The sequence below is a fragment of the Mizuhopecten yessoensis genome, unplaced genomic scaffold (assembly GCF_002113885.1).
Source record: "Mizuhopecten yessoensis strain PY_sf001 unplaced genomic scaffold, ASM211388v2 scaffold2329, whole genome shotgun sequence".
Taxonomy (NCBI): Eukaryota; Metazoa; Mollusca; class Bivalvia; order Pectinida; family Pectinidae; genus Mizuhopecten; species Mizuhopecten yessoensis.
The window spans coordinates 5,049,052-5,071,272 of NW_018404492.1; the positions used below are offsets into that span (position 1 = coordinate 5,049,052).

The 22,221-nt window shown below is 36.0% G+C and overlaps 1 protein-coding gene across 1 annotated transcript in view; it reads left to right on the forward strand.

Annotated features, from left to right (window-relative positions):
• The first annotated feature begins 1,135 nt into the window (after nucleotides 1-1,135).
• LOC110445647 (aldehyde dehydrogenase, mitochondrial-like) overlaps nucleotides 1,136-22,221 on the forward strand; it is a 36,315-nt gene continuing 15,229 nt past the window's right edge. Inside the window, exons 1-4 of the mRNA XM_021490366.1 lie at nucleotides 1,136-1,345; nucleotides 4,534-4,638; nucleotides 18,664-18,804; nucleotides 20,302-20,381. Coding sequence (XP_021346041.1) covers nucleotides 1,226-1,345; nucleotides 4,534-4,638; nucleotides 18,664-18,804; nucleotides 20,302-20,381 — 446 coding nt within the window. The 5' untranslated portion in view covers nucleotides 1,136-1,225. The remainder of the gene's footprint in view (nucleotides 1,346-4,533; nucleotides 4,639-18,663; nucleotides 18,805-20,301; nucleotides 20,382-22,221) is intronic.

The window sequence follows — 22,221 nt, forward strand, 5'->3', positions numbered from 1 at the left end:
TTACTGTCTCACATCTCTAGAACTATGTCAACTTGAAGTCAGTAGTGTAGCTGCATTAGGCTCGAGTAGGCACGTGCCTACAAATAAATTCAACCAAACCTTTAAGCAAGCCTAGTACCATTTAATTGGAATGTGGAATTTGAAGATTTCAAAAGAACATTTTATCAACTTGAACATCCTCTTCTTAAATATTTTTTTCTATTAAGCTTTCTTACTTTTCGACCCTTTACACAACAATTTCACGTACCAAATAGAAGGAACGCCTTCAATTCGCTTTCTTATTATGAAAGGTTTCTTTTCTAAAAGAAGGGCAAACAGCGATAGAAATATATGGTTGTAAATTATTTTGGAATATTTTTTGTAAAAAGCACTACAAACTATAAAATAAATAAACAGAGGATGAAATTGTGAGAATAATGGAGTTCCTGGTTGAGTTCTTTACCAAGTCCAGTAGCAAGACTTTTCATCAGTAGGCATTCCTATGGGGAGAAACTGTGCCCCTCCTCTGGCCGACTTTTGGTTTTCATACGAGGTTAAATTTATCCATCAGGACAAAAGAACTTTAGCAAATTGCAATTCTTTCAATTCAACATTCAAATATATCGACAGTTTGCTGTCTGTAAACAACAATAATTGTATTAACCCCGTCAATCTTACATACCCTACCGAGCTTGAAATTATTCTCGAGATTTGAAGCATGTTCTCACATTTTTCTCGACAAATGCATCTCCATGGGCATCCAACCTTATGATATTTACAAGTTTAAATGGGTTTTTTCCTGATTTGTGACTTTTATTTAGCTTGGAAAATGGACATATAAAAAGTGATTTTTTCATCAATTATTGAATGTTTTTTTTTTCTGAAATTTAGTGTGCATGTACCTCAATTATGTTTGAGAAATATTGGAGGAGGATTATTTTGTGACAGGGATTGTTTAATGCTAACGGAATGCATTATTGAATTTGATATACAGTAATTATGAAGGTGTAGCAGCCATATTGGAATGTCCTAACATATAGGTTGTAACTGAACTTCTTATATAACCATTTTTATTGCTGTTTGAGTCTCATTGAAAGCGCCCGGAATGCTAGCGCCCGCAACATATATATACTGTTTACGTAGTTCTTCCCTCACCACGTGCCACTAGTCCTGCGCACATCGTTGTATAATTTCTTGGCCTCATTTGTAACCGGTATTTAGTTCGGTGTTTGGACTCGAAAGAACAATGGCTCTTCTACCGAGACTTGTTGCTCGCCGGGGAGTATGGAACTTGCTGAAGACGCAGAGAGCATGCATGTCAGCTGTCCCCCAGCCACTGGTCAACCCCGATATCAAATATGAAAAGGTATTTTTTATAAAATATAGCTATCTCTAGCCTAAGCCCGGATCATTCCTCTGGTCCCCCTGGAACGTACATAGGCCTATAGTAACGTATACGTTATACGTGACCGGACGTTGATAAATCTAAAATATGGTATATATATATTAATTAATATTTAATGTTGAACTACACACACTATGACCAATAAGAAGGCTAACTCATCCACTGTCACTGGGCTGTCGAGCTAGCTAGGTTACTGCACAAGTATACCAGAGACGTGGCTTTATACGTCTCTGAGTATACATACTGCGTCACTGCACCAAGCCCTCCAGCAGACGATTGAGCTAGCTAAAGACCTATATTATAGCTCTTTTGACCTATAAATTAAAAGCTGTATTGAGCTATATTTTCTCAGATATCAATTTTCATTAAATTAAAGCAAATAAACAATAAGGTTTATGGTAATGTTGATTACAAAAAGCATACATTTAGATGTTTATTTTCTCATTTTTCATCAATGTTAAAATTTCGATTTTTTTACATCATTATTTTTTTAAAAGAATACTTATATTTAATGTCTTTTGTTATCAACCTAATAATACAATCTTCTTTTAAAAGCGACTTTGTTTTGTTTTCCTTAAAAAAAGAAAATCACATGAAAATAGCTCAAAAGACCTATTTCAGATAGGTCAATAGAGCTATTATAGGTCTTTACAGCTATATAGCTCAATCGGCAGAGTGAAGTGGACCTGATAACGGGAAGTTTTTAATAAAAATATACTAATCATATTCATGTTAGATGAATATATTAGTTAAGTTAATAAATTTCTCAACTTTAGATAAAATAAATGTATTTTCTGGTGATAGCTAATTATCACCTGATTTAAGTAATTTAAGACTAATAAATCCTACTACATTATATATTTCACAAAATCAAGCCTGAAATCTGAATAATTTGGACAGAAAAAGAAAAAGTGATCAGCATCTTCATGCGCAGCTGCAAAAGAACAACTGCCATCTTGAATATAAGATGTATTTTATGTTTTGAGTTTATATGCAATGAACTGTTATAGAGATAGAGGGAATTAACACAAACAGACCTTATATAGAGTCCTACAGCTTACAAGTTATTTGCACATTGTTTAAGTGCAGAAGTTCTTAAAGAAAAGGGCAAGGGGGAGAGGGGTTCCTAAACTTAAAACCCCTCCTCTGGACCCAACAAAGTAATTACTGATAGATATATCCACCTCTAGTGAAAAACGTGTACATTCTGTAATTTCAAAGAGATGCATTTTGATTAATTGCCAAAAACCTTTTGTCAATATTTAAAGATAGCTACTAATTCCTTGCCTAAATCAGACTCCAGCCTTTATCTGGTTATGCTCAGGTACTCAACTGCTGTAAGTGTTCAAATTCAAACTAGAAAGGCACTGTTTATTTCCTCGGCATTAATTTGATCAGCTCTAAATTATCCAACAAGTCAGTTTTTAGGAACCAAAAATAATAATAAAAAATGGTTCAAAATTGAGCATCGTTATTTCAGATGTCAATGAACACAACATTGATTAAGTAGAAGTTACGTTTTAAGGAATATTTGTTCAATAGCATGACTGGACAATTTTGATACAAAAATTGATTTTTTTTTTTGTTCATTAGCTTGGAGACTTGAAGAATTGTGAGAGTCAACAAAAAATAACTTGTTCGTGATTTATTGATTTAAAAAGATAAAGAACTAAATACAGTCAAGCCAATGTCTGATCTTTTTTGGATTTTTAATTCCATGTGTAGCTTCCTTCTATTTCACGTGTAACTTCCGTCTATTAAAATTCATGTATAAGCTTCCTCCTCTTTTGAAAGCTGAAATGGGAGGTTCATATGTCGGGCTAGAGAAATCCTTTCAGGTTTACTATTACGGTAACACAGCTGTGTGACTGTGTAGATAATGTGAGATATGCTAGGTAATCGACCTTCACCAAGAAATTAAACCGTCCCATTTACAGGTAACAGATGTATAATACACACAGTAATACATGCACAAAGCAATACACTGCCCACAGATCTGTTTCCTCAACATTGCTAACAGACCCTGACCTCATCAAGCTTTTAGCCAATATGATTTAGGCTGTGAGTGGAATAATAAACTTCAGTTATCTGGGTAGAAATGTGTGTTACAGGTTTTACAATTTAACAAACAGGTGCTGTACACATGTAATTGATTTAATGGGTTGAATTTAATCTTTTCTGTCTAAGTTGGACTTATCTATTTATACAATAGGTTATCTATCTAGAGGTATGATGTATGCCCTATAGTTCAAGGCTGTACATGTACATGCATGCTACTCTTCTCAGCTACATGTAGCTGGTTAATTTTAAGAGATTGTGAGATAAATTGATGATAGTTTATCTACTATAGTTACCATAATATTTTTGTCTCACTAAATTTCCCCCCACTGACATTATAAACTAATTTGTCCAGTATTTTGTAATAGTTGAACTAGGAGCAAGCTTTAGACTGATATAAATTAAATATTACAGTTTTCTCCTCATATTTGACTAAAATAAAATGGTATATGGTGAATTACGTTCTTGCATTTAATGATGGATAATTTTGCACTTGTCTGACCTGTAGGAAGTGAAGATATTGTATGTAAATGTTAAGCATGCCGACAAATGAAATCTACTGGCCCTTGGCTATCAGACCTGTGATATGTGTGCCCCGTTTAACCCTATTACTGTGGTCTTGTAGAATCAAATGAAGAATTTTAAGTGTGTATTCACTCGGCTGTCTTTCACCCTTTACATACATTTTCTGTTGGCACTATATCCAAAAAGAATTACAATTAAAGTCTACACAGTGGTTTCGGTTTATACCATATTACCCCCAGCACACGTGCAGGCATACACACATAGGGAGATATTAGCCAGGTGGCATAGGACTAGTAGTTAGCACTTGATAAGGCAGCTCCTGCAAATTCCTCAAAATTGTATTGATTAATGTATATGCTAATTGTATTGATTGTATAAATTGTACTGTAAAGCGCTTTTCAGTGGCTTACTCTAGCTAGATAGGGTGCCATATCAAATGTTGTATATTATTATTATAATCAAAACAATCCTGGTTATTCCTTATATATTACATGACATAATTTATATGCATGTAACGGGATATGAGTAAAACTTTATTATAAATCAAATATGATTATGAATTTCAGCTTTTCATCAACAATGAGTGGGTGAACTCTGCGTCTGGGAAGACATTTCCAACCATCAATCCGGCGACGGGGGAAAAGATTTGTGAGGTGGCTGAGGGTGACAAGGTACGTTCTCCACCAAGTGTACACCAATTATATATTGTTAAACTACAGTAATAGATGCATGTCAAAATGAATGATCACTTGGAGACGACATTTCAAATCGGTTTTATAATAGGTGTAAACAATGCTGGAGGGAAGATGATCCCCATTACACAAAAGTGATCATACAGGACAAAATTATGTCAAGGTCAGGAGGTAAAGAAAGTAAACAGATATATAGAATGAATTTAGAGTTGACTCTTCTTGACAAAGTGACCTTAAAATTTAACCCTTTGACCTGGAAACATGATACATAGTTTATCTGATCTATTCCAAACAACATTGCTACATCTATTTATTACCAAATGTTTACATTTTATTATGTTTTCACATATGTGAAAGGCATTATATATAAATATTTTTTTAATTTATTTTACAAGAATATTTCAACTTATATTAATCACTCTTGTTGGCCCTGATGTTAGCGCGTGGGGGTCTTAGTCTTATATATAAATACAGTGGTTTATCAGGGTGGTTTGGGACACAGACCCTGCAGTGCAATGAAATTGGGAAAAAGTCATTGACATAAAACCTTTTTAGGAAATTTTGATGATATTAAAATGAAACAACTCTGAATACAAAAAAAAACCCACACTCTTTGACTTTTATTGATGCCAATCTGTATGAGAAGATGATCATTCTGTACATTCTGCATATATATATAGGCTAGTCTACATTTTGAGCACTCAGTCACTCGTGAGGAATTTATGTAAATGCATGTAATCTGTTTTATAAGATTTCCCGATTAGGAATTTTAAAGGGGAAAATTACCTTGTGAGTTAATCTTTTGGCTATGAAACTTCTTAATCAGCACAGTAATAAACCATACTCAACATCCTATATTTAACTTGTTACCCCAGTGATCTTCTACATTGACCTTTTTACCTTATACACAGTGTTAGGCCAAAAACAAAATTACTTGTGTTTCTACTATCATTCTCAGAAAATGTAGTGCAAGTAGGTATAGGCCATTTGTTTTAATTTGGAAAATATTTTTACTATACCTATATAGAGTAGGAGTTCCGATTTTAACAGTGCACATCACTAAACGCCAATGAAGACTTTAGGGTAGGCACACTATGATAGGGAGGGGAGGGTTAGCAGAAGCACAAGATTTTTTATTTGGCCTTATTAAGCTGTTTGTGTTGTCTGCATTGTCTTTGTAATATATGATATAGATAAGCTTACTGACATCTATTTTAAAAAACAACCTTACTGTCTGTCATCCTCGATATCCAGGGGTTACGCTCACTATATGTCGTAGCAAAATTGAAGGCTCATGATCAGGGAGCACAACCTTGTGGGTGAGACAAGAAGACCAGTTTGATCCTTGAGCATTGCTTGGTTTTAAACTATACACATTTTACTCTTTTTATTTATGTCATTAATGTTTCTAGATGTTGTCCTATATAATACACAGTCAAACTGGTACTGCAGGCCTCTCGGATAGAATTTTTTTAACCCAGTAGCTAGCACTGTGTCTAGTAAGATTCCAAAAGGTCACTCGGCACATATGATTTTTACTCAGGGCCATATTAAAAGCTATAAAAGTGGATCAATTCATGTTAATTTGTTTATTTGAATGTGAAATGATGCAGTATTTTTCTGATAAATGTGCTAAAGTATGTGTAGAGAAAAAAAATCTCTTGCAATATGGACGAGTAGCATCGACCGACACCGTGCCATTTTCACTCGTCTGGACGAGTCCTTTCGCCAAGGGCTGTAAATGTAGCGTCAAACGTTTAAATACATCCGTGTGTCTCGGTTAAAATTTACCAGAGTGGTAAAGGTTATTTCATATTTGGTAACACCAACAACATCATATTTGTTATCATTATTTATGTAAAAATATTTATATTGGAAGTTATACAAACATTATTGTGTTCAAATTAAAATGACTAGTTCAGTCTGGGGCGTAGCTGAGATACAAATCTTGTGTAGGCACTTGAGCAATTTGCTGAAAAATGAGCTGTGTTTTTTTAGTTTAACGACAGCAGTTTTAAGTTTGATAAAATCAATTGATAAGTGCACCAGTGCGTTTTATGATACAAGAAACAGAAAGTAAGACATATATGAATGAGTGATTATGATTTCATGTTAGGATTTTAGCAGGAGATTTCAACTCATTTTCACTGACGACAATATCTATGAAATGATTTTAAAGAAGAATAATCACTCCTTTTTATTCAAAAAATTGTAAACAAAATGGAGAATACCGAAGCGTAAACGAAGTGTGAACTCAAAATCGATAAAAGGGCAACATTTGAACAGGAGAAGCCTTATATAGGCACTGCCTGTTGTCTAATCCTTCTGTTAACTCAATAAAATTTGTTAAAACCAAACATTTGAACAAAAGCATGGACCCATCGAAAAAATACAATGAAATAAGACCAGGTGTTCCGGAAGGGTTAATGTCTTCTGTATAAAATATAGGTCAAATCCCAGATATGTTACGACCATAAAGCGAGAACTTGGGTAGTGACAACAAAACCACACTAAGGAGCATACTCAACAACATCAACCTTCATACCACACAGACGTGCCAATAGTCTTCATTAAGCTGCATGTGTTTGAAAAACATATGTTGTAACTTTGCCCGTCAGCAGCCTACATCTATGATATCATCATGACAAAGTCTTGAACTTATGAAGTTATGCTATTTGCAACAAACTCTTGAATACAGACCGAATCAACATGGAATGTAGGGGTATTACTGTAACCGGGTATTCAAATTGACCACCAAGTCGTTATTTGTCGTGAATTCTTTATTCAACATAGGTTTAAAACACCTACACTCTGTAACAAACACAAATTAAAAGACTACAATTACTCAGAGCGTATACACAACTCGTAGATATCACTAGTTACATTTAACACGAATATAAACTATAAATGGACACATTTAATTACATTTTACCAAGATATCAACTTCGTAAGAATTATTATTACAATCATGTTATTTAAATTATATTAAATAACTAGCATAACATATAACATTAAACTGATATTTCAGAGCGAAAGATCTACTTTCCTATAAATTACTTGTAAAGATCTACATCATAATGCACATAGATAAACTGGGTTTTCCCATAAATAAGTATAACATATAATCATAAAAGAGGTAATCACCTGTGTATGGCACAGAGCCGTTTCAACCTCATACATAACTCATCACCGGTACTCCATGCTTTCGTCCTTTTCGCTTACAAGTTAACGTCTAAAATGCATAAAAACCTTTCTTACTCATAATACTCTAGATAAAAACATACAGAAGATAATGGAATAATTTAACCATTACTCATTTATATTTAAGCTGAAGCAATACAAAATACTACTTTACACAATGTAAAGTTACAACTCAAAATGGAGATTTTGAATAGAGAATAATTTAATTTAAATGCCAAACTAATAAAGTTTACAGCTAATCCATACTGTACAAGATAGCTAGATACAATAGATTGAACTCATACTACTTAAAACATAACTTACCTACAAATTCCCTGTCTGTCTTACAGTCCCTTTGGTCGTAAAATGTCTTGATCAAAAGATAGGTGTTTTCAGTTTGGCAGGCAAGAGAGTACTGATCTTCCTTACCAAGAGATTCCCGCCAAACTGACCAAAGGGTATTATACTAGTTTGACCAATAGAAAAATGGGCAGATATCACATGTACGCCATGTGATATATAAAAATAGAACAATACAGGTAAGGTGATATATATAAAAATAGAACTACAGGTAAGTAATCAAATAATCACTCCCTGTAACCTATAACACACACATATCTCTTTTACACACTCTAAACAATTTGGGCACAAACAAATAGACATGTATACATACAAAGTTATATAAAACAAGATAGTAATCACCCTATTACATCCTCCCCTGCTTCGAAAAATGTCGTCCTCGACTAGGGATGTACAATGATTACCTATACTTATCTGAAACATACATAAAATATCAAGAAATCTCGATCTATACTGTAAATGGTCAACAACTCTCAAGTTCTACTAGAGACGATATGAAGAAGCGCTGAGACCACTCTGTCATCTTGCCCACTCAGCAATCCATCCTCGACCAACACTGAAAGGAATTTTGCACGTGACTTCCAATCAGGTTCACTGGTCTGTTGACTCATTATATATTGGTTGCCACGCATCCATGCAGGTTTCTTCCGTTCTCGTTGCGACCTTCGAGGTACAACTGGTGATTCCTGACTTGAATCTGTCAACTGAATGTCTTTTGGAATAGTGTCCTCTACAAGAAAAGTGTCCTCTTCATCCCCTGACACTTCCAAATTGGTGTTCCCGTCGGTTCCTGTACTATTGTTGGGTCCGGGCACGACGTTTGTTAGAACATCGATTTCCACCAAAAGCACTTCCTCCTCCGACGATGAAGAAGCTGATGACAAAGAGACTTTGTCCAGGACAGCTTCTTTCCGAACCGCTGCTTTCGAACGGCGAGGTACTGGGATCGGTCGTGTTTCCCTCTTCTCAGCAATATATCCTATGGGAAGTAGTAAATTCCGATGTAGAGTTCGGATACGTCCTTCGCCACTTTCCTTTCTTACAACGTAAGCGGGCACTCCAGTGTTAGGCTGATCAATGACGATGTATGGGTCACTTTCCCATTTGTTGGAGAGCTTATGCTTTCCATCAAAGGAGACTATCTTCACTAAGATTCGATCACCTATATTTAACACTGCTTCCCGTACCCTTTTGTCGTAATTTTCTTTCTGTTTGGCCTTCGCCTTGTCCAAACTGTTGGACGCTAGCTCATATGCGCTAGTAAGACGGGTCCTCAGGTCCTCTACATATGACGTCATTGTTTTTGCTGACTGTTTTGAGGAACATCTCAGTCGAGTGGACATGGTTTTCACTAGGATACAGAAATGTGGGATGAAGTTGGCACCAGACAAATGTTCATTGTTTCAGAGGAAGGTTAAGTATGTTGGACATATCGTCTCTGAGCATGGAATTGAGCCAGACCCCGAGAAAGTTGAGAAGGTAGCGACATGGCCACGACCGGAGAATCCTGAGGAGGTTAGGAAGTTTCTTGGATTCGTCGGGTACTTTCGCCGGTTTATTGACGTTCTCGTTGCGACCTTCGAGGTACAACTGGTGATTCCTGACTTGAATCTGTCAACTGAATGTCTTTTGGAATAGTGTCCTCTACAAGAAAAGCACTGGAGGCTCCATATGTAACCGGGTATTCAAATTGACCACCAAGTCGTTATTTGTCGTGAATTCTTTATTCAACATAGGTTTAAAACACCTACACTCTGTAACAAACACAAATTAAAAGACTACAATTACTCAGAGCGTATACACATTACTCATATAGGTTATAAGAAAGGGAGGTAACTCGTAGATATCACTAGTTACATTTAACACGAATATAAACTATAAATGGACACATTTAATTACATTTTACCAAGATATCAACTTCGTAAGAATTATTATTACAATCATGTTATTTAAATTATATTAAATAACTAGCATAACATATAACATTAAACTGATATTTCAGAGCGAAAGATCTACTTTCCTATAAATTACTTGTAAAGATCTACATCATAATGCACATAGATAAACTGGGTTTTCCCATAAATAAGTATAACATATAATCATAAAAGAGGTAATCACCTGTGTATGGCACAGAGCCGTTTCAACCTCATACATAACTCATCACCGGTACTCCATGCTTTCGTCCTTTTCGCTTACAAGTTAACGTCTAAAATGCATAAAAACCTTTCTTACTCATAATACTCTAGATAAAAACATACAGAAGATAATGGAATAATTTAACCATTACTCATTTATATTTAAGCTGAAGCAATACAAAATACTACTTTACACAATGTAAAGTTACAACTCAAAATGGAGATTTTGAATAGAGAATAATTTAATTTAAATGCCAAACTAATAAAGTTTACAGCTAATCCATACTGTACAAGATAGCTAGATACAATAGATTGAACTCATACTACTTAAAACATAACTTACCTACAAATTCCCTGTCTGTCTTACAGTCCCTTTGGTCGTAAAATGTCTTGATCAAAAGATAGGTGTTTTCAGTTTGGCAGGCAAGAGAGTACTGATCTTCCTTACAAAGAGATTCCCGCCAAACTGACCAAAGGGTATTATACTAGTTTGACCAATAGAAAAATGGGCAGATATCACATGTACGCCATGTGATATATAAAAATAGAACAATACAGGTAAGGTGATATATATAAAAATAGAACTACAGGTAAGTAATCAAATAATCACTCCCTGTAACCTATAACACACACATATCTCTTTTACACACTCTAAACAATTTGGGCACAAACAAATAGACATGTATACATACAAAGTTATATAAAACAAGATAGTAATCACCCTATTACATCCTCCCCTGCTTCGAAAAATGTCGTCCTCGACTAGGGATGTACAATGATTACCTATACTTATCTGAAACATACATAAAATATCAAGAAATCTCGATCTATACTGTAAATGGTCAACAACTCTCAAGTTCTACTAGAGACGATATGAAGAAGCGCTGAGACCACTCTGTCATCTTGCCCACTCAGCAATCCATCCTCGACCAACACTGAAAGGAATTTTGCACGTGACTTCCAATCAGGTTCACTGGTCTGTTGACTCATTATATATTGGTTGCCACGCATCCATGCAGGTTTCTTCCGTTCTCGTTGCGACCTTCGAGGTACAACTGGTGATTCCTGACTTGAATCTGTCAACTGAATGTCTTTTGGAATAGTGTCCTCTACAAGAAAAGCGTCCTCTTCATCCCCTGACACTTCCAAATTGGTGTTCCCGTCGGTTCCTGTACTATTGTTGGGTCCGGGCACGACGTTTGTTAGAACATCGGTTTCCACCAATAGCACTTCCTCCTCCGACGATGAAGAAGCTGATGACAAAGAGACTTTGTCCAGGACAGCTTCTTTCCGAACCGCTGCTTTCGAACGGCGAGGTACTGGGATCGGTCGTGTTTCCCTCTTCTCAGCAATATATCCTATGGGAAGTAGTAAATTCCGATGTAGAGTTCGGATACGTCCTTCGCCACCTTCCTTTCTTACAACGTAAGCGGGCACTCCAGTGTTAGGCTGATCAATGACGATGTATGGGTCACTTTCCCATTTGTTGGAGAGCTTATGCTTTCCATCAAAGGAGACTATCTTCACTAAGATTCGATCACCTATATTTAACACTGCTTCCCGTACCCTTTTGTCGTAATTTTCTTTCTGTTTGGCCTTCGCCTTGTCCAAACTGTTGGACGCTAGCTCATATGCGCTAGTAAGACGGGTCCTCAGGTCCTCTACATATGACGTCATTGTTTTTGCTGACTGTTTTGAGGAACATCTCAGTCGAGTGGACATGGTTTTCACTAGGATACAGAAATGTGGGATGAAGTTGGCACCAGACAAATGTTCATTGTTTCAGAGGAAGGTTAAGTATGTTGGACATATCGTCTCTGAGCATGGAATTGAGCCAGACCCCGAGAAAGTTGAGAAGGTAGCGACATGGCCACGACCGGAGAATCCTGAGGAGGTTAGGAAGTTTCTTGGATTCGTCGGGTACTTTCGCCGGTTTATTGACGTTCTCGTTGCGACCTTCGAGGTACAACTGGTGATTCCTGACTTGAATCTGTCAACTGAATGTCTTTTGGAATAGTGTCCTCTACAAGAAAAGCACTGGAGGCTCCATATGTAACCGGGTATTCAAATTGACCACCAAGTCGTTATTTGTCGTGAATTCTTTATTCAACATAGGTTTAAAACACCTACACTCTGTAACAAACACAAATTAAAAGACTACAATTACTCAGAGCGTATACACATTACTCATATAGGTTATAAGAAAGGGAGGTAACTCGTAGATATCACTAGTTACATTTAACACGAATATAAACTATAAATGGACACATTTAATTACATTTTACCAAGATATCAACTTCGTAAGAATTATTATTACAATCATGTTATTTAAATTATATTAAATAACTAGCATAACATATAACATTAAACTGATATTTCAGAGCGAAAGATCTACTTTCCTATAAATTACTTGTAAAGATCTACATCATAATGCACATAGATAAACTGGGTTTTCCCATAAATAAGTATAACATATAATCATAAAAGAGGTAATCACCTGTGTATGGCACAGAGCCGTTTCAACCTCATACATAACTCATCACCGGTACTCCATGCTTTCGTCCTTTTCGCTTACAAGTTAACGTCTAAAATGCATAAAAACCTTTCTTACTCATAATACTCTAGATAAAAACATACAGAAGATAATGGAATAATTTAACCATTACTCATTTATATTTAAGCTGAAGCAATACAAAATACTACTTTACACAATGTAAAGTTACAACTCAAAATGGAGATTTTGAATAGAGAATAATTTAATTTAAATGCCAAACTAATAAAGTTTACAGCTAATCCATACTGTACAAGATAGCTAGATACAATAGATTGAACTCATACTACTTAAAACATAACTTACCTACAAATTCCCTGTCTGTCTTACAGTCCCTTTGGTCGTAAAATGTCTTGATCAAAAGATAGGTGTTTTCAGTTTGGCAGGCAAGAGAGTACTGATCTTCCTTACCAAGAGATTCCCGCCAAACTGACCAAAGGGTATTATACTAGTTTGACCAATAGAAAAATGGGCAGATATCACATGTACGCCATGTGATATATAAAAATAGAACAATACAGGTAAGGTGATATATATAAAAATAGAACTACAGGTAAGTAATCAAATAATCACTCCCTGTAACCTATAACACACACATATCTCTTTTACACACTCTAAACAATTTGGGCACAAACAAATAGACATGTATACATACAAAGTTGTATAAAACAAGATAGTAATCACCCTATTACATTACTGTCAAGAAAGAGAAAGATCACAATAGGAAAATTAAAATAGTTACGCTTATCGAAGCCTAGATTTAAGAGGCCTCTTTTCATTTTGATATAAGTAAAGATTATGGAAAGTGACTTGGTTAGAAGAGTCTGCAGTGTCCGTAATTTCAAGCTCGGTAGGGTAGGTAAGATTGACGGGGTCAATACAATTATTGTTGTTTACAGACAGCAAACTGTCGATATATTTGAATGTTGAATTGAAAGAATTGCAATTTGCTAAGGTTCTTTTGTCCTGATGGATAAATTTAACCTCGTATGAAAACCAAAAGTCGGCCAGAGGAGGGGCACAGTTTCTCCCCATAGGAATGCATGCCTACTGATGGAAAGTCTTGCTACTGGACTTGGTAAAGAACTCAACTGGGAACTCAATTATTCTCACAATTTCATCCTCTTGTTTATTTCTTTTAGAGTTTGTAGTGCTTTTTACAAAATATGCTCCAAATTAATTGACAACCATATATTTCCGTCGCTGTTTGCCCTTCTTTTAGAAAAGAAACCTCTCATAATAAGAAAGCGAGTTGAAGGCGTTCCTTCTATTTGGTACGAGAAATTGTTGTGTAAAGGGTTGAAAAGTAAAAAAAGCTTGATAGAAAGAAAAAAACTGTTTAGGAAGAGGATGTTCAAGATTGATAAAATGTTCTTTTGAAATCTTCAAATTCCACATTCCAATTATTCCACTGACCGAGTATACAGAGACACAATACGGCAGTAACTCGTGATTAAATGGTACTAGGCTTGCATACAGGCTTTGTTGAATTTATGAGTAGGCAAAAGCATTCAGTAGATCACGAATGGAAAAAAATATCTTGTCAGTTTTGCATACTTTATGTCCATACCTTGTCTGTTTTCACTTTTGTAAATATTTATCCTAACTAATTTAGTTAACTCATTCCGTACCCCTGTATATTGACAATCGACTATGCCATCCTGTAGGGGGGTAGTGCTTAGTGATCTGTTGATGCGAACTCATGTTGACACACGGACAGACATGTACGATAATGTTAAATGATGAAGTGTTTCATCTCGTAGCCTGCGATCGCTAATCCACATCCAACTCTTTTTACGGTCTGGAGATATTCAAAAGATCCGACCTAGTGAGCCTGCGCTTACATTTTAGGACTTTTGATGGCTTACAAAGGGTTGACAGCCCACTACAGCTATATTACAATACAGCGATTTGTTGGCTGGTCTGTAGCAGGTGATGTCTAGAAAACAAGCCAAATAGACCTGCTTAAGGAGTGTTTGTCACACAGAGGGGGAGGGGCATTTTTGTCACAGAGGGGGAGGGGCATTTTTGTCACAGAGGGGGAGGGGCACCTCATTGTCGTCACTTACAGCTTGATTAGACTCTATATCATACCTGTTATTACTTCATTTTTTGATGTTTACATTTGCTGTATTGAAATAGACTGAATTGTATATGATATGCCTGCATCAGACACATTAAACATTCAAGTTGGGAGGGCTCTGTGAATAACACATAATATAGTAACACCATATTGGCAAATGAAAACATATACATGTACCATGTATGCTTGATCAATAACGGGGATTTGACAGATGTTGAACAAAAATGGAATAGTGTATTATGAGGTACAGTCGTCGTTAATCTCTCCATCTACTTTCTGGAGAGGGTAAATCCTACACCAGATTATCTGGAGAGGGTAAATCCTATACCAGACTTTCTGGAGAGGGTAAATCCTACACCAGACTTTCTGGAGATAGGGTAAATTCTACACCAGATTATCTGGAGAGGGTAAATCCTACACCAGACTTTCTGGAGAGGGTAAATCCTACACCAGATTATCTGGAGAGGGTAAATCCTACACCAGACTTTCTGGAGAGGGTAAATCCTACACCAGATTATCTGGAGAGGGTAAATCCTACACCAGACTTTCTGGAGAGGGTAAATCCTACACCAGATTATCTGGAGAGGGTAAATCCTACACCAGACTATCTGGAGAGGGAGGACAGCAGGTCTTGCATCCGACATACTACCGGGTACTCCGACTAGAAAACCCAATAAAGTTTGGCCTAATGTTTAAATCAAAAGTAGCCAACAGAAACGCTGATGCATTAAAAACTGACAGACAAGATCATTGTAGCAGACTGGCAAATCACTGTTGAGGTTCTGGTCAAACTATAAAACAACTGCTGTTTTTATAAAGATCATGAAGTCGTCTATAGCGAAATAGACAATTTCATAATATATCTATGTGATGACAGCTACAGTGACGAGGACCACATAGTGACATCCAGACACCCTGCCAGGGTCATGATGAAAATGTAATAAATAAAATAAGATGAGAAAGAAAAAAAGAATGTCCCAAAAATATTTAATAAGAAAAAAGACGCACACACACAAAAAAACAGGCCACAAGAGAGAGAGAGAGAGAGAAAAACATATATTAAAAAAAACACTCCAAAACTAAAGGTGCAAAATTTTAAAGTACCCAAGAAATAAAGACATTTTCAAAACTTTGTTAAAAATAAGCCTTTATAACTGTACATCACACTCAGCAATGGTAGCCCAATTTTTTAAGTGATTACTAAATGTAAATTGATCTACCTATATACATATGTATGCTCTTTATCTTAACTCATTCACCCCTGAAGACATATTTGAACTCTTCCCATTCAAAGGTTGGAATAGTTCATTATAAAATTTCAAGGGTGAATGCAGTTAATGTAGGATTACCTGCCTACGTACATTCAGTATAGTGATAGGAGGTTAACATGGGCCTGGGGTCTCATTATACTTGGCGGGACCCTAATCTCTTTCGGTTTGTCAGACTAGGCCATGTTTATGCTCGACTTGCCCTAATTTAGTTTAGCTAATGTTGTTTGTCAAACTGGGCCATGTTAAAACTGTTTTATTCTTGGGACTTTCCCTAATTTAATTTAACTGATGTGGTTTTCCCAAACTGGCCCTTGTTTAAACTTTTATTCTTGACTTGCCCTAATTTAATGTAACTGATATGTTGTTTGTCAAACCGGGCCCTGTTTTATACTTGACTTGCCAATAATTGAACTATCATTCTCAGTATTTATACTTGCCTATATTGAATTTAATTGTTAAGTTCTGACGTACAGATGTAGTATAGATTAATTGAAGAAAACTGACAATTATACTGTACGTACATGTAATGGGGTTTATACGAGGAGAACTCACTGATGATACTGTGGCAGTGTATGTCGGTTAAAAGGTACAATGACCTTATCACGCATGTGTGAACGTAACATTAACCTAATTATATAGTACATTGCGTGTTGTACTGGAAACCCTCGCCAACCCATTAATATGTGTATTGTAGTGCTCACACTCCATTACTCCACAGTATCACTATAACAGTATACTGTTACAAGTGTTTTAAAAGATTCGGTGACACGCTAATGTAATATATAATGTTAGATATACAGTGACAGGTCAATATAATGTTGTATTTATAAAGCAATGGTTATACCGTTAAAATGTTGTAATCCCTCATCAATTTGTAGTGTTATTATATTAACATGTTTTTCAAAATAAAATACATACTTCCTTGCTATTGATTATATGTCCCTGTTAAAAAGCTTTTTCAATATCTTATTTCTTTCTTTTCTTGTTAGTATTTAAAAGTGTGTGTGTTTAAGTGGAAATTGAACTTATTTACATATTAAAATGTGATAGCAAATGCCTTATTTTAAGTATTTTTGTAAACATTCTACTTAACAAAAATGATGAGTCAGAGCTGGCATTAAGGGAAGTTTTGTTTTTGTTCCTGTTACATTTATAGACCTCTCCCGGTGGCATACTGTAACAAACCGACTGGTTGGGCTGGCCTGACTATTGATCTCCTGGTATGCTCCCGGTGGCATACTGTAACAAACAGACTGGTTGGGCTGGCCTGACTATTGATCTCCCGGTGGCATACTGTAACAAACCGACTGATTGGGCTGGCCTGACTGTTGATCTCCTGGTGGCATACTGTAACAAACAGACTAGTTGGGCTGGACTATTGATCTCCCGGTGGCATACTGTAACAAACCCACTGATTGGGCTGGCCTGACTATTGATAGACAACTAGAAGATGTGTGACATTTGGTTAGCACTGGTGTACAAAATGAATAACTTTGAGTTCATATTTTGAAATATGTTCTAGCTACAATCTCACTATACTCTGTATTTAGACCCAATGTCACGCTGTATTAGTTGACACACATTTTCCTACATCCTCATTGGTCGGATCATAATCACATGAAAGTCAGTGATTTGTAACATTGACTTGGTCTTGCTATGTTTAGAAACAGCAGGTCGATTTTCATTTTATGACATCATTTCAAATGTGACGTCACTAATCTCTCTACATAATGTAGTAATTTTCCTTCATACAATTTTCATACCTTCCATCTTGTTCGATGATTAAAACATTATTTAGCATCTAATATAACAATATCAATATAATTTTCTCAGGTCTATATAACCTCATATTCACCTCAACAAAAAGTCCATAATAGATGAATAATCTCATTTCTTAACTTTTGAGCTTCAAAATTTACCTGTATTTTTTATGTAACCTTAGTATGCAGTATAATTGCACTCTAAATATGAATTTTCATTTAACCTTGATATAAACTGTAAATATGTTCATTGGATACAGGCTGATGTAGAAATTACTGTAATTTATGAGGATATGTACTGTAAATATATATTTCATTGGATACAGGCTGATGTGGAAGTTGCTGTAAGGTATAAGGATATGTACTGTAGATATATATTTAATTGGATACAGGCTGATGTGGATGTTGCTGTAAGGTTTGAGGATATGTACTGTAGATATACATACATGACTTTGGATACAGGCTGATATGGATGTTGCTGTAAGGTTTGAGGATATGTACTGTAGATATTTATTTAATTTGATACAGGCTGATGTGGATGTTGCTGTAAGGTTTGAGGATATGTACTGTAGATATATATACATGACTTTGGATACAGGCTGATATGTATGTTGCTGTAAGGTTTGAGGATATGTACTGTAGATATTTATTTCATTTGATACAGGCTGATGTGAATGTTGCTGTAAATGCTGCGAGAGAAGCCTTCCGGTTAGGTTCACCATGGAGAACAATGGATGCTGCTCAGCGAGGCCACCTGCTGTATAAACTGGCTGATCTGATTGAACGGGATCGCCAATATATTGCTGTAAGTAATGTCAACGTCTGATATGAAGATACAAATAGTTTCCTCATTGAATTTAAGCTCCTAGTATCTATACCAATATATCCTTTTTCCAGAACTCATGATCATGATAAGGTATATCAAGGAAATGAAAACCAACAAAGTTGCAGAACATAACAAAAATACTATAAAAAGACTGATGTCTTGTTGTTGACCGTCCTTCTAATGTTGAAAGATATCACAGACAGACACTAGTCATTAATACCAAGATAGATACTAATAGTTTTGTTCAGGTACAGAGCCCAAATCCTATATCCTAAGGTAGGGTTTCCTTATCCCACATACCTGCATAATGATTGACTCTCTTTTCTCCCACCTCCTAATTTCCCAGAAATTTTGTTAATGATATTGTGAATACTACAAATAAAAACGAAATTAAATGGGTTTGGAAATACTTCACAGCAAGTTTATTAAAATTTTGTATATTTCCGTGAGGTGATGTCAGATGCCGAATGTGTGTTGGTGCTAGATGAATTATGCTAACCAAAATTGCAATTTAATGATGTCATGTATCGTATCAAAATGACGTAATGTTTCAGATTGTCAGCCAATATGGTGCTGAACAGTCTGAACACTATCGTTTGTTTGTATGCACTCCCAAGTCAGGATTTGGAAAAAAATGTTGTTCCTGAACTGGGGTCACTTGGTGCACCTATATGGGACTAATAGAATCTCTCACCCCCTTTGGGGGAATCTCAACCTGAGGAGGAAGATTCTTAAGTTGCCAAACATGAGACTCTGCCAAGTGATTGGCAACTTAATTAGGGGACTCTCAACGCTATACAGTGTTTCTGTGAAAATGTTCCCTATGTGAGGCTCAAGTGATAATAATCCAAAGATTCTTAAAAATCTTTCCCCGAGGGTTAAGATACCCCTATCTCACCCACAAGGGGGTGAATGATTCTTTTTCTCTTACCCTGTTCTCCCATTGTGTATCATATACACAATGTAATGATAACGTTACATGCTAAATTCAGGGTTGACGTGACGTTGATGGATTGTTGATGTGACATCATTGTATTGTTGAAGTGACGTCATACCATTGTTATGAATAGGGGAATCCCCCTGTCTCACCCCTAGGTTGAGACAGGGAAATCTCACACCGGTAAAAGTGTGGATACTTCTGTCCAGGGTAAAAGAATAATAGAATATCTCACCCCCTTGGGGGTAAGATAGGGGAATCTCAACCCGAGAGGGAAGAGTTATCCCACATGGGTGTTCCACGTGGGACATTTGTATTCTTGCATACACAGAGTTGGGAGAAATTACGCTCTGTCTAAACCATGCGTTTGGTTTTGGTTTACCACAAGTTTGAACAACCTACATAGGATTATGGTCCACAAAATCCGGTTGTGGTGAAAGGGGTAGGGTAGGTATATAGTATATTCATTTAGAATGACTATGGACTGAAAATTACCAAACATGTTATAATATTAAAAACAAAATTTATCATTGTTGTAGTCGCTGGAAACCTTGGACAATGGTAAACCCTACAACATCTCATACGCTGTCGACCTGGAACTTGTTATCAAGTGCTACAGGTAACGTGCTTGTAGCTCCTATAACTAAAATGTTTCTGTGAGAATGTTCCCTATGTGAGGCTCAAGTGATAATAATCCAAAGTCCTGGTAAATATTTTGTGACAACTAATACCTGTTGGATAGTTTCAGCTATTACCCAGTGCGTTATTAACACCCTCCATTCATATTTTAGCCGGACATTTTATGTGGTTTACTGTTGAAAGTTAATTTGATCGTCTATTATACAAAGCTATCGGTCATTGCCTTGTGCACTACATATGCTGTTTGTAAATAATGGAGACTCACGTCAGGCCTAACAAATAATGGAGACTCACGTCAGGGCTAACAAATAACGAAGACCCACATCAGGCCTAACAAATAATGAAGATAGCTGAAATTGTTATTTGACAAGTCCTTGACATTTCTGATGAGAATTTGGACAATCTTTCAGATGAAATTTTTAAGGCCAAAAACATTTTGAAATTGCTATGGCCAATATTTACCGAGTATATAAAAATAAAGCAGGAGTAAAAATAAATGAAATGCCAGAAGGAACTTAAACAAACATGGAACTTTCTAGACTATTCTTTCTTTTATTTAAAAAGCCATAGAAATTTAAATGGGTCCGGCTTCTTAACTCATTCACCCCTGAAGACACATTTGAACTCCTCAACTTCAAAGGTTGAAATAGTTCATTATGAAATTTCTGGGGTGAATGAGTTATAAGAAACCACTTGTAACCTGGCTGCTATGGGTGAAATTTTACCAGTCAATGCTATGTCCTAGGGGTATAGCTCATTTTACTAGGTTTTATTTTCACAACTACTTGCATTGTAATATCCTGTTCAAATAAACCAAACACACATCATGATAAGGTCACATATATCAGTCACTCTGCCTACATCTAGCCAATCAGTTGAGATATGTGTTAGAGCTAGTATTTGACCTAATGCCCCCTCAATTTTGTTTGTTTAATGATTGAGACATCACTACAGACAGTAGTGACACAGTAGATATATGATTAGTCTGCCTTTCCTTGTGTTCATTCTTCAGTTGTATACTGTTGTAGGGGTACTGTCTGTTAGTGACTTTTCTTCCTTGACTGATCGAGTTACACATATCGGCCAAATACGGGCTGCTTCCCCTAGCAAAATGTGCATTATTTTCCCCAAAAAGATAAAAGCTTTGACTTGCACTATAATAACTTTTACTGTTACACTATAATTACTTTGACTGATTACACTATAGTAACTTTTACTGTTACACTATAATAACAGACTGTTACATTATAATAACTTTGACTGATTACACTATAGTAACTTTTACTGTTACACTGTAATAGCTTTGACTGGAACACTATAATAACAGACTGCTACATAATAATAACTTGACTGCTACTCTATAATAACTTTGACTGTTTCACTATAGTAACAGATTGTTACATTATCATAACTTTGACTGGTACACTATAATAACAGACTGCTACAATATAATAACAGACTGCTACACTATAATAACAGACTGCTACACTATACTAACTTTGATTATTACCCAATAGTCTATATAAATTATAATTAGTCATTTTTGACTGTTTCTGGCCTTTTGTCCAATTTCGGCTGTAGGGGTGAAGCAGTCAAAACTGTTTTCCCGGTCGGAGCGAACTGTTACTCGGCGCGAAATCGATGCGCAGAAATCCCCCCTCGAGAGCCCCGTTCAAGCGTTTCGGTGACCGCACCTCAGTGTTGAAGCAATGGCAACATTGCATGCAGCATTGATACTAATATTTATTTGGTAATAAAACAATTGTTTCATGGTTATTTTGGGAACAGTCAAAACTATCATCCCGAGGTAGGGGGAAGCC